Raw genomic sequence first — 12,149 nt, 5'->3', positions numbered from 1 at the left:
AGTGAAAGTCCCAGAGAAGCTGACCAAGTACAAAGACCTGGAGATTGAAATCAACAGGATGTGGGGTATGAAGACCGAAACAACACCAATGGTCATCGGAGCTCTAGGACTCATAAAGAAGGGAATGGAAAAGTTAACCAACCATATTCCAAGCAACATCAACATCCATGCAGTCCAGAAAATTGCCCTACTCGGAACAGCCCACATATTACGACGAGTACTGTCAATCAAGTGACATCTGCCCTATAGTGCCTCAGGTCCATAGTTTGGATCCGGCTCTACAGTATGTAAAACAGGAAACACAAAAGAAAGAAATAAAGCACTTTTCTAGACACCCAACATGCTTAAAATAATAAAATGATAAAAAATAATGAAATAAAGTGAAAATATGTTCTATAACACTTAGCGGTCAGCACATATTGCCTGAATTACAGTAAACTATCATTGCTACAAATGTATAAAATGACAAATTTCAAAAGATTATTATCAGAAAATCTGATAGCAGAAATTAAAGGGATGATTTAGGCTTTGGGTTAGTTGCGTGGTTTTCTTTTCTCCTGGCTCTTAGGTAGACAAATTTGCTACCTAAAATATTTGCATTGAATAATAATCAGCCAATTTGAAAGGTCTGTGCTGTCCACCCAGCTGAGCTTTGAGCCATCTGTTTCTGGCGTTTATGAACCTTCTGAATAAAAAAACTCACATGAAATGCTGAAAATCTGAAACTGTCATCCTCAGATTTTCCACATAAAGGAAATGTGGCTCAGTTACGGAGTAAAATAACTGTTTTTCTAGAACACAGGAAGTGATCCCAGTTTTCCTGGTTGCTTGAACGCAATTGTTGGGGTAGCGCACAGGAAGGAACATATCAGGAGTTTCCTTCAAAAGAGGAAAGTGCCCCTTTCCTTTCTGGAGAGGCAAATATTTTCTGCGCTGACAGAGAGACACAGGAGACAAAAAAAGTTGGAACATTCCTACAAACTTGTGATGTTTGCGTTTTTGGGACTACATGCAGACCCTTTTCAGTGGAGAATTTACAGTCGAGTGTACATGCACAGCTGGAAGGCTCAGAAGTAGCACCGTGGATCCATTTTCCAGGTAGGTGTAAAGTTAAGAAACTCCTCATCATGTGGCTCCTCAAACCAGTAATCTGCTGACCATGCTTACGTCTAAATGTGGGATTCAAATGAACTTGAATGTTTTCGGTTCTCCTACTGTTTTTCTGTATACTTTTACTATGTTTTACAAGTTTTTTTCGTTCTCTCGTCTTTTAAGAAGAATGGTGTGTACTGAATGGTTGGTAATAATATGCCTCTCCTCTCTCAGTATTGATTACCACTGATAGTGATTGCTTTTCAATTTGAAAATGTTTCTGCAGATTATAGAATACATGTTTTGTCAACCATGATGGTTTTCCTGGTGCCGTGTAAGAAGGGTATGCACACTTCCATACCACTTTGGGAAAAAAAGAAGACAATTTTTTTTAAAAAACACACACCCGGAGGCATGGTAAAAAGACATAATTTTGGTCTCTTCATTATGAAATTGCCATGCATGAAGTTATTAACCAGAAAATATTCCCTTCTATAGAGCAGCAGTCCTAATATACAGTACAGTACTTACCATATAAAGAAAATAAGAATAAGTAAAATGATCGCCAGTCATGCAGTATATCTGCCTCAGAACAAATATCATCACTTTGTCTGCTATGTATCCTTGGTTGCCTACCACTGTCTCTAAATACATGCTATTGATTCAAGAGATAACCTCATCTGCAGACTCAGCCAGATACAGCACATAAAAAGTAATTTTCCCATAAATTTTCAACCCTTCCCTTATGACCTCCAGTGAGGGAATGTTCTCTGCCAAGGCTTCATGGTGGTTCTGTAGCTGCACCGCGGTCATAGACAACATCAGGTCAGGGATGTTACAACAAAGAATAAGATGGCCCCACAACTCATGAGGATGTTTGTGCATGTGTGGTTTGCGATTGCAGTTTTATTATTTGCTGACCCGTACGCCCCTAATTTGGGGAGTCTCATGAATATGGACATTGGTCAATTATACCCTGAAACAGGCACACGCAGCATGAATCTTGACACGGTACCGCTTCCTTTCATCTTTCAAAGGGGAATTCAGTTGGTGTGCGTTCTAAAATCCTGCAGTGGTAGTCATTGTAGGGCCCTTCATGCATGGTTATCAATCTTGCATTTCTGTACTGCTGACAAATCTTTCTGGACAGTCTTCAGCACGACATTATTATTGTCAAAGAAAACTGTAATGTCACTCCACTAACTAGTCAACAGACCATGCCTTGCGAAATCTGATGGTCAAAAAGGAAGCAATATAGCAATACATATGATTAATTTCATACTGTCATATCATACTGTCAAGCTGCAACAATAACTCATTAAGCATACAGCATGGAATAAGGTTTCTACACCCCCAGCTCTTGTATGTTTTGAATAGATACCCCCACACACACACAAACACACACAATACTGTTCAATCTATCATGTATGATATGACAAACATACCAAAATGTGTAATAACACACCTAAACAACACATTACTAGTTTTATTGGCAGTACAAACAGAAATGCCGTTACCTTCACCATCGCCCCCCTTCCGCAGAACGGGTGGAATGGCGGGTTGTGGAAAGATAATGTAGTTTACTGCACCCGTGTGGACTGACGTCTCATGTGTCATGCGGGGAGCATAGCCAGATGGTGTCCTTGACTCCTGCAAGAATAAAAGAGGTTACACAGCCGCATGACTTGTTACCATGCATAAGTCACTGGAACGGGGCTTTATGGCGATGATGCAACCAGTCTTGATAGGCTCTTACAATGTATCCTTAAATTGGTAAAAGTGGCATAACAACACAGAGACTACCCCACCCAGTGGCTTACAATTTGAAATCCATCATATTGTGAATTTAGATGACACATTAACGCTAATTAGACGAGAATATGAATAACATTGGTATACGTCTTTGCACGGGCACGTTTTTATTGATGATTAGCGGGAGCGATAATACAGAGAAATAATCTAATCGCAATTAATTTCTGTCGGGGCCTGTGGGAGGAATAGGAAATGGTAATTGATAGAAAATAGGCCAAAATGGATATAACCCTTCTGTAAACTCCATTTCAAATGAATCCGATCAAAGCCACATTCTGAATCTGTCAGACTTGAAGCAGTATAAACTGTGAGGGAGAACGTTATGTCTCTCGGATATTAATTCAAAAATGGTGGCTTGAACACACAATAATGCCAGTGAAACAGTAAAGGGCTGTGAAAGTCGCACTCACTCCCTTCTCCATCAATTAATCTAAACCGCAATGGCCACCTGAGCAGATTAGGCAACGGTAATGACATTTCGTGATTAATGACTGCACCAGTGCATGCACTAATGGGGGATAGATACCTCCTCTGGATATGGACACTTGCAAAAGCAGATCATTAGATTAGCCCAGGGACAAAAATAAGATCAGGGTATTGGGTGTAACCTCTATTTTCATCTGTGTCCAGTCTGATGGATATATATTTACGATAAGTTTCACAAATGATGAGTCCTGTACTCCAGTTGTAGAGCGTTAGAATGATGTTCGGTTGCCCGTACATTAAGAAGTGCTGTACATCGCCTGGATGCATGCTCAATAATCCAGGTAAGAAAATCAAAGAAGGTGGACTCATTTCATCTGGATCCAGCGTTTACTGACAGTTACTACGTCTCACCGCTCATCTAACGCCCCTTCTCCGCTACATGGTACCGGCTCAACTCCACTCCACGCCACTCGCTTCTGTGTCGTTTTCCATTACCGCAACACTGTAGCTGGTCGTCATAGCGACCCCTTTTTTTATTTTCAATTTCAAACTGTACTTTTAAGATAACGCCGCTTCGACCGCTTCGGTATTCAAAAATGCCGGGTGATAGCCCATGCGCGCATTGATGACGCAGTGACACAAAAATGGCGCAGTGACGCGTTTCTCTGACCAACCAGAGGTCTGTGTTGATTCTGGTACCCGCTCCAGTTTTATTTTTGGAACCTCGGCAAAGGTGGTACCAGAAAAGTGGTAACAGTTACCGTAATGCCGCTACTTTCCAGTAATGGAAAACGAAAAACGGGTGAGTCGAGTCACAATACTGTAACGTACACGAATAAGTAGACACGTTAGCGGGTCGGACCCTTTCCTCGACTGGTTAACGTAGTCGCTTGCGGTGTGGGAGCCACGGGTTCGCGTCCCGGATACGGCGTCCCGGGCTGCCCCCTCCCTGAATTCGGGAGGGCGTAAATACAGCGGAGAGGCGTGAGGGAGCGGATAGTGCTGAGTGTAACGATCACCGATGAATAGGCTCGGTAGCCCTTGGCTAACGGATCGGACCCCTTAGTCGACTGGTTAACGTTGTCGCCTGCGGTGCAGGAGATACGGGTTCGCGTCCCGGCTGAGGCGATCCCGGGCTGCCCCCGCCCCCAAATTCGTTGCAATACAGTACAATACAGTTGCCTAACGACCAAAACCAACGACCATTTTCATATGCAAATATGGGCGTGACCACTAATTAGAGCTTCAAAGGCCATGTGTACTATTCACACAAGACTAGGGAATGTTGTTGCCATCACAGCATTGTAAGATGGCGACGGATGTATAACGACCGAAACCAACGGCCAGTTTCATATGCAAATATGGGCGTGACCATTAACTAGACTTACAATGGCCATGTGTACTAATCACCGAGGATTAGGGAATGTTTGCAATCACAGCATTGTAAGACGGTGACAGATGCACTGTATTGTTTATAAGGGGTGGAGATGCCTGCAGTCACTTAGTTGAGTGATGAAACATGTCCGTCAATAAACATTGTATCCACATGAACTGATTCAACCTTCTTTGATGTACTGTACATTGTTAGACTTTATTGTGAGCTCCTTATCTAGCACACCGGCTCCAAGGACCTTATTATGCAACATATTATATAAAATCTGTTAGCAATAACAATTTAGATATATCTAACAGGTTTTAATCCAAGAAAATAGCAGATCCACCAATCATCAAACAACAGTAACAACGAGATTCTACAGCCTATAGGGACAAAGTATTTCCTGTTGACTTTCCTGTTATGAGAGGAAACACCATCATTACTATCTCTGTCATAACATGTTTACTCGGGACGGGCTTACAAAGACACACTCCACATTTCTATCCATGCAGTAAACAAAGTTGTAAGGCGTTCTGATACTGAGGCAACATGGCCTCCCCTTTTACACAATAGGGAAGCTCGATAGCGTTGAAGTGGCAGCAGTGTGTCTGCAAACCATTTCAATTATCACACTTTGCAGCACTGACTAGCTGTTGTAGATGGATACTCTTGGGTTGAAAACACAACACCGTGCAAAAAAAACATCTCTTCACGGGTAGGGAGATCCGTTAATAATTTGTTCTGAGCCTCGTGGGTGCAGAGATAAGTCCCCAGGTTTAATATCCATCCTGACTGGCTACTGGGCAAGACAAACACGGACCAGGCCTGTGGTTTATCACATGCATTTTATTTGAATAATGCATTGACGTGTATCCCCTTAATCTTTTTGCAATTACAAGGAGATCCTCGTCTCTGAAGTAATCTTCAACTTTATCTTTTACTGTATTTGTCTGCGCATTGAAAATGCGTAAGGGATGTGCAAGGAGCTCAAAGAACTCGGGGACTGATCGTAAATTGTGCAGGTGATAACCTCAGCCAACGATGGAGGTCTGGTTAGTTTGATATTGGGAGCTAAATGAAGCTTGTTACGGGTGAACTGCATGTGTTAGTGAATGACTAGAATATGAATCATGCATTGCAGGCTGGGTTCACAATAAATTATTCATCATTAAGTAGGAAATAAGTACACATTGCAAAATAATGCACAGTAAAGGCTCAGCAAAGACAGATTTGAGCCGTGCCAGACGTTGATGGCTTATCAAATCTTGGGCCCTTAATTTAACAGTCACGTGACAGAAATTAGGCAGATTAATAAACCATTAATCGCAGCAGTCATCGTACACACTTCCGCATCCCTTATATGTGGTAGGAGGCAGTGGAGATGGATGAGATAATTGCAGCATACTGAAATTCACCGTTGTAATAGCAGTCAAAATGCACGCCACAGCGTTGCTCGTGGAAGATATGCAGCTGAATTTAATCACGTCTCCGCATTAATGCAGCAATGCATTCCCCCATTTGAAATGTTTCATTAGAGGCTTCGATGACGCACACATCACAACTCTCTAGGTGATGTTTGTATTAAAAAAAACAATTAAAAATGTAAAAAAAATCACATTAAATTAAATAACAATTAATTTTTTGATTAATTAAAAAACCCAGAGAATACAGTCCAACAGTGTTCAAGTCATTTGCACCTCGGAAGGCAAAAAAAAAAAACACACAACTGGATAATGTCTTGTACCAGGCAAGTCCACAGGGCTTGTTGTGTTGCGATATTCTTTTTCTTTACATATCAAAGCGCCACTTGTTCACAGTCCATTTCAAAATTTAATTACTTCAGTCAAACCCCGGGGAAATGCACATTTCCCTCAGACAACCAACTTATAACAAAGCGCTATAGACACCCAGATCTAATAGTGTTGACAGAATACCCTGCAGCTCCCAGCATGCAGCATAGCATACCCTCATACCCCTACTTCCATATGCTGGCAATGTTGCCCACATTAATCAAATGTCCTCAGATTACCTCATGGGTCTTTCTAGTGTCTCGTTGGCTTTAAACCCTGAGTTAAGCTTTATATTACGGCCAATACGCCCCATTCTGCTGTGATGCAAACATTTTATGGGGCAATATAAAGCTTACGCAGGAAGAGAATCTATTTTTGAAATGTTAAGTACCGACTGGATCCTCTGAAGTCCTGACTGGGGGAGCTGTGAACTGACTGACCTTGAAGGTTCATCAGTATGTAGTTTTTCACTTGCAGTCACAGGGGGTTTTTCAAGACACCAGGACTGAGGGAGAATATTTTTTCTGCATGGCTACCTATGCTGAGACATTCCCCCGCGGGATTCGCCTTGATGTGAGAGTAGCAGACTCCAAGGATGTGCACGTGTGTGCGTATGTGCATGCTTTGTGCACATGTATCGGTGTGTGTGGGCGTGTGTATGCGTATGTGAGTGTCTACCGTTATAACACTGTCAGTGTGTGAATATGTTTGTGTGTATGAATACGTGGGTTTTGGCACAGTGTCCGCCAGAGAGATTTATTAATGTATTAATACATCTGTGTCATAGTGCATGTGCGTGCATGCATGTGTATACACGTGTGTGTGCGTGTGTTTGTGTAGGTGTTTGTGCAATTATGCACACATCGGCCCACATTCATGTATGGGTCCTGATCACCTCTTACTAACAGAGTAAGTACAGATAGTGCAGAGTAGTAGTAGTGTGCAGTCTGTCTCTTTCCCTCCTTCGGCAAGCGATGATTTACTTGCCTAAGGTGTGACCTCATCATGCCGGCTCCATGGTACCCCACCTCCTCCTTTAGTAAGAGAGCAGGCAGCCCCAATGGCACACGCACGCACGCATACACACATAGAGGCAGAGGGGAATGGGTAGGGCTTGGAAGATTTTCTCATTTCATTTCCAGGGTATATATATGTCTGTCTGTCAGCATGTGTGCGTGTGTGTGCATGAGAGAGACAAGCAGGGGAACAAGAGGGGAGAGAGGGAAAGACAGACAGACAGACAGACAGACAGACAGACAGAGAGGGGGAGAGAGAGAGAGAGAGGGAGAGAGAGAGGAGAGAAAGGGAGGGTAGCTCATGCATGTGCATTAACTCAGCTCCGGCGGCACAGCAGCAGCAAACAGAAACAGCAGAACAGCAGCACCAGATCAGGCAGAGACAGAGGGAGAAAGAGAGAGAGAGAGAGGGAGAGAGGGAGGGAGGGAGAGTGAAAAAAGAAAGAGAGAGAGAGCGAGAGTTATAGGGAGGGTAATAATCCCAGGCACAGGAACAAAAGCTGCAGAGGACTGTTCTTCCGATCTCTCTTACACCTCCACTAAGAGAACAACAGAGGAGTGAGAGGTGGAAGAGGAGGAGGAGGAGGGGGAGGAGGAGTGGTGGTTATAGTACTGAGACAATAAAGGAGGAGGGGAGGCACGTTGTAGTCAGTGAGGACTGAAACCAAGGCTCTTCTCTCCTCTGCTCCCCTCCATGTTTTTGGGGACTCCACATTCCTCTGCCTTCGTCTCCAAACCCAAAGGAGGATGTCCGTGTCGGGGAAGAAGGACTTTGACGTTAAGCAGATCCTCAGGCTCCGCTGGCGGTGGTTCGGCCATTCGTCCCAGGGCTCGGCCGGCGGCGGGAACAGCGGCGGCGGGATGGGAGGCTATATCCAGCAGGATGGTCTGGATGGCAGAGGGACACCCGTCCAGGGCCGGCTGAAGAGTCACTCGCGGGACAGGGGTGGCGGAGGAGGCTTGGGGTTCGGTGGAGGGCTCCGGAAGAACAACAGCCCTGTCCACAGCATCCTGGCCCCAACGCCGGGGCCAACACCTGTCTATGTCAGAGTGGGTCATCAATCACCGCATCAGCAGCAAAACACCATCCAAAGTCTCCAGGTGAGTGAGGAGCCTCCCAAGAGCTGCTCCTCGCCCAGCGCCACCAGGAAAGAGGATGCGAACAGTGGCCAGGAGAACGTGAAAGGCAGCACTGAAGACCCTGCAGAGGTGGAAGATAGAGAAAGGTATGAATTTATGGTGTTAGCTAAGCAAAGGGGCCAGAGCTAAAGCAGTGCATCTTGAATTTGCAAAAAAAGAAGGAAAATTAAGGGCTATTGTATAACATATGCTAGCCAAAGCATGCCTCATATCAAATGATAGTAAATGTAGAGAATGTTGTGTTTTTTTTCAGTAAAATATCCCATCTGAGGTAAAAAGAGCGTGAAACCTGAAGCAGCATCGCTGTAATCAAAAGAAGGAATTCATTTTAATGTTTAGGAATAATAACCACAGTCCTGCCGGATAAATACGTATGCTTAGTTGACGTCAAAGTCATCTGTAATCATAGTATTGATTATAGATTATAGAAATATCCCCCAATACAATAAAAAGCGCACGTTTACATCTTTTCAAATGTAATCAACATTGGTACCGCTGCTGCAGTTGATGACTATTCTCAGCAAAGACGACATGAGGCGTCGTTGCTTCCCTGCAAATCAACTCTAGCATAGGCAGCTCCCACCATGACTCACCTGGGGACAATACACATCCACTGTGTGATAAGACAGGCCAACCAATAAAACACCCGCTTAATTATTCATTGGATGGAAAGCCAAGTCTTCCCTGCATCCCCGTCTGTGTTGTGGTGCAGATAACATGCACAGGAGGCATATTTGCGGGATTCCTCAGAGTATAGTTTTACACAGCATGCTAATGCATTCATCCACGGAGTTAGAAGTGGCTGGTGGGAGAGAGAGAGAGAGAGAGAGAGAGAGAGAGAGAGAGAGAGAGAGAGAGAGAGAGAGAGAGAGAGAGAGAGAGAGAGAGAGAGAGAGAGAGAGAGAGAGAGAGAGAGAGAGAGAGAGAGAGAGAGAGAGAGAGAGAGAGAGAGCAAGCGATTACATCATGCAAAACATGCACTGGCCCCAGAAAGCGATGAGACAGGGGAGCTACGGCAACCACATTAATTATTGGCACTGCAGCCACCATAACAGCGACAACAGTCCGGTAGATTTGCAGGGTTTCTAAGTTCATTTCCACAGAAATCTTTATACGAGCATCGATATTACAATCTACTTTGCAGACATTTTTTCCCCCAATCCCCCTCGCATGTGTTTCCCTGGTTGTTGTCCCCCCCCCCCGCCCTTTCATGTGATCATGTGTCTTCATTCCAGGAAGTAAACAGGTGTTGTGTTGCTAGAGACGTGTGTGTGTGTGTGTGTGTTTGGGGGATGGGGGGGGGGTAATGTGTGGCAGATCACTAAAAGCAGGATGAAAAGAAGGAATCTGCTTTTATCTAGTCTGTGGCATTCTGGGGTGATTGGTCCTCCTGTAGTCTTCCTGTTAGAGCCATTGGTGCTTCTGCTCTATGCACCTGGGCAATGGCAAAGGCGAATGACAGCCAACCCGTCCCTTTTAGTTCTGTCCAGATCCTAACGTGATTAAACAGATCACTATCTTTAGCCCGTATGTATTCTTCACTCACAGCCAAAGGCATGTCGGTTTGGATTGAATAAATGTCACAGTGAGTAGATGGCCGGCTGCCCCAGATAGAACATAAATTATTCTAAATTAAGCAGCGGTTTCGGAGTCAGCTGCAAATTCCGTGCTTCGCGTGGGCATAATTGGCTGATGTCCACGTTTAGGGGTCCCCGTGTGAGAAAAGTGCATGCATAAAAGATTCGCCCCACAGTAAAAAACGTGTGACTCCCTCCTTCTCGGGGGTCCCCGAGTTCACAGTGGCCATGTAAATTACAGCGCCGCCATCATATTCTGACAAACGTGCTGAATTATTAAACCGGCTCCTCTCCATTGGATCACGTTGCATGAGATCCATGGCAAAACCCTCCCGGCTCAATTATTGGAATATCCATGTTATAATCAATGGCGGAATTTGACTTGCAGGCTTTTTTTTTTTTTTTGGCCCGTCTTCCCTGTCAGCCAGTTTCACCCAATCAAGACTATATCAATATGTAAAAATGTTCTCCGGGAATTTATATTTTATTCCGAATGACTATAAATGATTCCACATATTGGCAGATGCCTCCATGTCGCCCTCGTTTCGTCCAAAATGAATTGATTGCCCTGTCAGCATCTGCTTTGCATAATTATTGAATCAGGGAGGTGGTTTTTCTCTTAAGATTCGGTGGCACAGCGTTTATTAGATCAGCCAAGCGTGGCAGGAATGGCGGCATAATGGGGTTTCACAATAAGTGCAATGCATTTCTATAAGATACTTTCCCATCAAGCTTGTGTTCGGCAAAGACGCAGTCGCTCATTCAGCGACTGGCACGGGATGAGGTAGTGAATATGAATGGTGCACGTACCTCTGGTAAATACAGTTATGTGTCTTTGGATCTGCTAGGGTGAGCACTGAGCAGCGTGTCAGGTCAGTGTCTGAGTGCCTCAGCACGGCTCGCATGTTCATCGTGGGCTAAGCAGATGTGTGGATGTCATTGAGATATGCACATTCATTTACTCCACCAGCTGGGTGGCCCTATTACGTCTCACATCATAAATCCTTGACACATAATTTGTCACCATCTCTCAGGCTATATCTAGAAAGGAGCGCTGCCGAGAGTGAAAAATACCCGTTTTAGCCCATTTTCTGTAGCCTGAATATTTGTCTCTTATTTTGGGGATTTAGGCCGCTGGATGACTGGTTCCATGCATACAATTTCTTGGATAAATCCATCCCATCCACCACTATGTCGCTGGTTTAGGTCCTGGCCTCTGTTTTCATAACGATAAATTGTTGTTTTGGTATGACAGCAAAAGTCAAATCAAAATAGTTCTTCCCATCCAAAGAGGCAGAAAGTATGCCGGCCAATTACCCCACTCCTCCGAGCCGTCCCGGTCACTGCTCCATCCCCTCTGGCGATCCGGGGAGGGCTGCAGACTACCATATGTCTCCTCCGATACATGTGGAGTCGCCACCCACTTCTTTTCACCTGACAGTGAAGAGTTTCACCAGGGGGGCATAGGGTGTGGGAGGATCATGCTATTCCCCCCAGCCCCCCCCCCCCCCAACAGGTGCCCCGACAAACCCGAGGAGGCGCTAGTGCAGTGACCAGGACACATACCCACATCCGGCTTCCCACCCGCAGACACGGCCAATTGTGTCTGCAGGGACGCCTGACCAAGCGGTAACACGGGGATTCAAACTGACGATCCCCATGCTGGCAGGCAAGGAAATAGACTGCCACACCACCCGGACGCCACAAACGTAGTCTTTTTGAAGAGTACTCCAACAGTATCATATTATCCAATCAGAATGTTGCTACGTTTAAGTGTTAGCATTAATTGTGAAAGCCACCAGAGGATGAAATATAAAGCAATTATTTTTGGCTGCAGCATTGTGTACTTTGTGAAATACTAAGAGGGTAGCTGTGCTCTGGTTTTACTGCATGGTTCAGTTTAATCAGAATCAGAACCAGA

At 44.6% G+C, this 12,149-nt stretch overlaps 1 protein-coding gene across 4 annotated transcripts in view; it reads left to right on the top strand.

The window, feature by feature from the left end:
- Positions 1–962: 962 nt before the first annotated feature.
- The window catches only part of klhl4 (kelch-like family member 4), a 57,084-nt gene continuing 45,897 nt past the window's right edge, over positions 963–12,149 (top strand). For 3 of the 4 annotated variants that reach the window (XM_056286010.1, XM_056286088.1, XM_056286245.1), the window contains exons 1-2: positions 1,034–1,098; positions 8,255–8,737. In XM_056286010.1, coding sequence (XP_056141985.1) covers positions 8,259–8,737 — 479 coding nt within the window. In that variant the 5' untranslated portion in view covers positions 1,034–1,098; positions 8,255–8,258. Of the gene's footprint in view, positions 1,099–8,254; positions 8,738–12,149 lie in introns of all 4 variants that reach the window. The other variant, XM_056286167.1, reaches the window with a different exon arrangement.

This window comes from Lampris incognitus, chromosome 1, assembly GCF_029633865.1.
Source record: "Lampris incognitus isolate fLamInc1 chromosome 1, fLamInc1.hap2, whole genome shotgun sequence".
In the NCBI taxonomy this organism is placed as follows: domain Eukaryota; kingdom Metazoa; phylum Chordata; class Actinopteri; order Lampriformes; family Lampridae; genus Lampris; species Lampris incognitus.
This window is presented reverse-complemented; position numbering and strand designations above follow the sequence as displayed.